This window comes from Sinocyclocheilus grahami, unplaced genomic scaffold (assembly GCF_001515645.1).
Source record: "Sinocyclocheilus grahami isolate Dianchi unplaced genomic scaffold, SAMN03320097.WGS_v1.1 scaffold411.1, whole genome shotgun sequence".
NCBI lineage: Eukaryota > Metazoa > Chordata > Actinopteri > Cypriniformes > Cyprinidae > Sinocyclocheilus > Sinocyclocheilus grahami.
Window position 1 is genome coordinate 350468 of NW_015505590.1, and position 5079 is coordinate 355546.

Sequence of the window (5079 nt, forward strand, 5' to 3'; positions counted from 1 at the left end):
GATCACAAATGCAGACATGGTTTTATGTTTACGCGGTGCGATGCAACGCAAGTCATTATAATCCATAATTATGTCCCCACTGGATGCAACAAATGCCTCGTTTGTAATGGGTTTTATTGATTTTGTCTCATTGCGCCGGGACACATGAAAACCATAAACTGTATGATGGAAACACAGAATGGTGAGGGGCATAACATTTCCGTCACACGCTTGAGGTATTCGGCCAATCACAACACACTGGATAGCTGGCCAATCACAGCACACCTCGCTTTTCAGACCGATGAGCTTTGTAAAAATCGATTTCAGAAAGGCAGGGCATAAAAGAGTAACAATAATGTACAGTATGTGGAAAATAATGTGTTTTTTTAACCTTAAACCACATAAACACATTTCATTACACCAAATACACAAAATAATGTTCTTTTTAGCAGCATCATATGACCCTTTTAAGACCAGTAAAGACAAAAGACAAAGACATTTCTACAAACATGCACTTTACATTAATAGAACAAATGTTTATTTAAACATTAAAATTAATGAATGTGTATATATTGCAAGTCGTAATAATTAGAACATAACATGAAAACTTTTCTAACGCTAACTTCTTTTTCTCCCACACAGAAATTATTTTCCTTGTCCCAGGAGTCAGGCAGAAATGCTGCCAAATATTTCATCAATACATACCCGAAATACTTCCAGAAAGACTACGCACAGCCTCATATTCCTGTGAGTGTCCAGTATTTGTGTGTCATTGTATGATTTGCCTATGAGGGCTTGTGCTTATGAATGTGAAATACGTATTCACTTCTGTTGGAAGTGTTTGATGCCGGAAACTCTTGAGGCTCAGATAGAGGAGGCGTCTGAAGCTGCTCTCATAGAGAGAATTCGGATGAGAAGAGTCAAAGCTGCTGTGGATCTGTACGACCAACTGCTGCAGGCCGGTAAGAACGAGCAAGACGAGGCATTGCATGTAATATTATGGCAGATATTAGTTGTGTTGAACTGTGCGACTGAATTGCTGATCGCTGTATTTTGCGCAGGTACATCAGTGTCATTGAATGTGACCAATCAGTTGTTAGATCTGATTTGTTTCTGTGGAGATCATGATCTGGCACGAGAGAACGTTCCAGAACAGAGGAATGAGGAGACGGTAGGCTGGTCACACCATAAAACAATGTTCAAGATGCTCTGTTGGCACAACTTTGGTTGCACACGTCAGATCATTGATGAGATGGAAGTTGAATGTGCAGCATTATTTTCCGCTTGGAAATATGTTTGGATAATGCAAATAAACAGTTTATATATCCAAAATGTGGATATTGAACCAGTAATATTGCTTAATTTTATAATCAATTGGTCATTTTATAATAACCAATAAGTCACCTGAGACTATGCGTTATATTGATTTTATTTTATTTTTTTACTCAATTTAACAACGCTCCTTAACCATTGGTAAAACCCCAGGAGGATGTTCAGGATGAACCGCAGGCTAAAGAAGGAAGAGCACCTAAGGCTAGTGGTTTACTGAAGGCCACCTGGAAGTGAGTGCTTACAGAATGTGGGAAACAAACTTTTTTTTTCTTGTAAAACCTGTTTGTATACACACAAAAAGTTTGGAAAGTTTAAAAATGTTTGTGAAAAGTTATTCCCATTTAAAATAATTAATTTTATTATTATTATTATTATCAGTGTTAAAAACTATATTTGCTGCTTAATATTTTTGTAGAAACTGTGATACCCCTAACTTTTGAATGGTAGTGTAAGATTTAAAGAAAAAAAAATGCTTTTATCTAGCAAGGACGCATTAAATTAATCAAAAATGAAAGACATTTATAATGTTACAAAAGATTTGTTTCAAATGAATGCTATTCTTTTAAACCATTTTATTAATCAAAGAATCATCCATTCAAAATGTAACACATTTTCCACAAAAATTGAACATTTTCCAACATTGATAATAATTAGAAACACTGTAAATTGAGTAATTGTAAATTCTCTCAAAAGCCTAAAATAAGTCATATTTATTCTAAACGTTTTACTGGTAGAGTATGTGCATAACAAAGTCAAATGTCATATCCTAAGAGGTTGCCTTTTCTTGTTTTTCCCCTTAAGAGAGAATAATAATGCAGAGAGGATCTTTGCGCTGCTGTCAGAGCCAAACACGCATTCATACAGCGCTCTGATACGAGGCATGGTGAAGGTAACGGATGAGGGGAACTTCTCATACATTTCATTTCTAGTTTGATGGCAGAAGATGACTGCATGTGTGTTTGATTTCTCAGTATGGTGCTTATTCCAAAGCATTCAGCACCTACACCGACATGCTCAACAACCGACTGAAAGGTATGAGCTTTACGCTTTGAGATTTTTGAAACATTTTCTACATGAGCGTTTCCCAAGCTGAGAAGCCTTGTTTTGTTCCTCTAGCTGATGTGCACACGTTCAATGCCCTGATCACAGCCGCCCCGGAAGTAAAAGAGAAATACAATGAAAAATGGGAGCTGATAGTGGTATGTGATTGAAATGTTGTTGTGAAGCTGTTGTTTTAGATAGTAGTTTCTGCCTCAGTCTGCGTGTGCTTTGTAGGATCTTTTGAAGCAGATGGCGGAGCAGAAGGTCAAGCCGAACCTCCTGACGCTGAACGCTGTCCTGAAGGCTTTGAGACACTGTGGCACTCTGGGCAAATCTCAGGCCTTTCCTGTGATCAGTGAGATGAAGGCTCTCTCCATCGGTCTGTTGAGTGATCATTACTTATTCCTGCTTCTACAGGAAAGAAGTGGTTTATGATATTGTAATGCCTGTTTCGGTTTATAATTGATTCTTTTTCTTTGATTTCAGATCCCAGCCTGGCCTCTTACAATCACTTGCTCGCCATATTTTATAAAACAGGTCATAAAGGCTCGTTTTTTTTATATTAAAATGGCAATTCTTTAAATTCTTAATTAAATGGCCATGTTAAATGTGCGTACACATGCACAGAAACACACAATCATGCATTTCCTATCATGCTTTGCTCTGCAGGTGCCCCAATTCAGGGCCAAACGGACATTCTACAGGAAGTGATGAACGAGGTGTCAGGGAAGAGCTTCACTGCACAGGACCCTGATGATGGTATCTGCATATCTTTACAGCGGTGTTTATTAACTTAGCTTTGTACCCGGTACCCACACTTGTGCTCTTCTTCACTCTACTTGCATACACTGCTCAAAAAAATTAAAGGAACACTTAGAAAACATCAGTTCTCAATGGGGAAAAATATCATGCTGGATATCTACTGATGTGGACTGGGTAATGTGTTGGATGCCACATCTTTGATGATCAACCTACAGAGGGCTGAATCCAAAGACACCCCGAAAATCAAAGTGAAAAAATGGTGCAGCAGGCTAGTCCATTTTGCTGAAATTTCATTGCAGCAACTCAAATGCCAATTCTACTGTTCAATGGCAAATGCCAGTCGAGCTCCACGGTGCCAGGCAGTGAGCACAGGGCCCACTAGAGGACTAGAGTCCCTCAGGCCACCCTCATGAAGTCTGTTTCTGATTGTTTGGTCAGAGACATTCACACCAGTGGTCTGCTGGAGGTCATTTTGTAGGGCTCTGGCAGTGCTCATCCTGTTCCTCCTTGCATAAAGGAGCAGATACCGGTCCTGCTGATGGGTTAAGGACCTTCTACGGCCCTGTCCAGCTCTTCTAGAGTAACTCCTGGAATCTCCTCCATGCTCTTGAGACTGTGCTGGGAGACACGGCAAACCTTCTGGCAATGGCAGGCATTGATGTGCCATCCTGGAGGAATTGGACTGCCTGTGCAACCTCTGTAGGGTCCAGGTATCGCCTCGTGCTACCAGTAGTGACGCTGACACTATAGCCAAATGCAAAACTAGTGAAAAACAGTCAGAAAAGATGAGTAGGGAAAAAAATGTCAGGGGGCTCCACCTGTAAAACCATTGCTGTTTTGGGAGTTGTCTCATCGTTGCCCATCTAGTGAACCTGTTGTTAATTTCATTAACACCAAAGCAGCTGAGACTGATTAACATCCCCCTCTGCTACTTAACTGACTAGACCAATATCCCAGGAGTTTAATTGACTTGATGCTATACACTGCTCAAAAATTTTAAAGAAACACTTTTTAATCAGTGTATTTGCGGTATTTGGCCCAAGTGTTCAAGTGGGTGTGAAGATCACAAGCGTGGCGCAAAAACATTTGATTAGCTCAGGGGACACTGAAAGTAAAGTTTGTACAGAACTTTTACACATTTTGATTTTTAATGCTTTGCACTTTAAAATAAAGTGTGATTTCAGTGTACATGTCTTCCTGAACATGATGAATGATGGGATATACTTTGCCTCAGAGAAGAAGAAAAAAAAGTTTAGCCGTAGAGATAGTGAGTATATAAGTAAGTGACGTGACATGTGGCCAAGTATGGTGACCCATACTCGGAATTAGTGCTCTGCATTTATCCCATCCAAAGTGTACGTGCTGCATTGCATCGCGCTGCATAAACCTAAAACCATGTCTGTATTTGTGATCAGAGAAATTACAAACAATAAGCACTACTCTACACTGCTCAAAACTAGTGTTTGAATCATCAGTGGCAAATTCTTTAAATATGAAAACGTACTTACAGTCTGTGAGTCAGAACTACTCTCCCATTGTAGTCTACTCTCCCAAGATCAGGAAACAGTCCTCCATAAAATGTGCTGCACACATCTGAATATTTGGGTTGAAGTGTTCTGGAACAGTGTTGTAAATACAACTTAACCACTGATTTCTAGTCGTGTCCTCTTTTGGAAGACCAAACAAAGTAGTTTCGCTTTCGCAAACAAAAACACACAGCGTCTTCACAACATTGCGGCGGCGGTTGCAGCAACAATAAAGTTACGCCTTCTTTCTTTGCGTGAACATTTGGGCGGCGTTATGCAAATCTTCCCACACAGTGACATAGACATGTGGGGGCTTGTTTAAATGAGGCGTTTTAGGAGGGCGTGGACGAGTCTTAACTTTTATAAAGAATATCTCTTTGGGTTTGAGACTTTAGTCTTTGCAACTTTAGGGATCTTGTCTATTCACGAACAGCTTGTA

The 5079-nt window shown here is 39.8% G+C and overlaps 1 protein-coding gene across 1 annotated transcript in view; it reads left to right on the forward strand.

Annotated features, from left to right (window-relative positions):
• Nucleotides 1–5079, forward strand: part of LOC107550988 (pentatricopeptide repeat domain-containing protein 3, mitochondrial-like) — a 10005-nt gene that overhangs the window by 2057 nt on the left and 2869 nt on the right. The window contains exons 6-16 of the mRNA XM_016232464.1: nt 622–726; nt 818–941; nt 1041–1150; nt 1465–1541; nt 2113–2200; nt 2283–2343; nt 2428–2510; nt 2587–2731; nt 2839–2889; nt 3022–3148; nt 4158–4225. Coding sequence (XP_016087950.1) covers nt 622–726; nt 818–941; nt 1041–1150; nt 1465–1541; nt 2113–2200; nt 2283–2343; nt 2428–2510; nt 2587–2731; nt 2839–2889; nt 3022–3148; nt 4158–4225 — 1039 coding nt within the window. The remainder of the gene's footprint in view (nt 1–621; nt 727–817; nt 942–1040; nt 1151–1464; nt 1542–2112; nt 2201–2282; nt 2344–2427; nt 2511–2586; nt 2732–2838; nt 2890–3021; nt 3149–4157; nt 4226–5079) is intronic.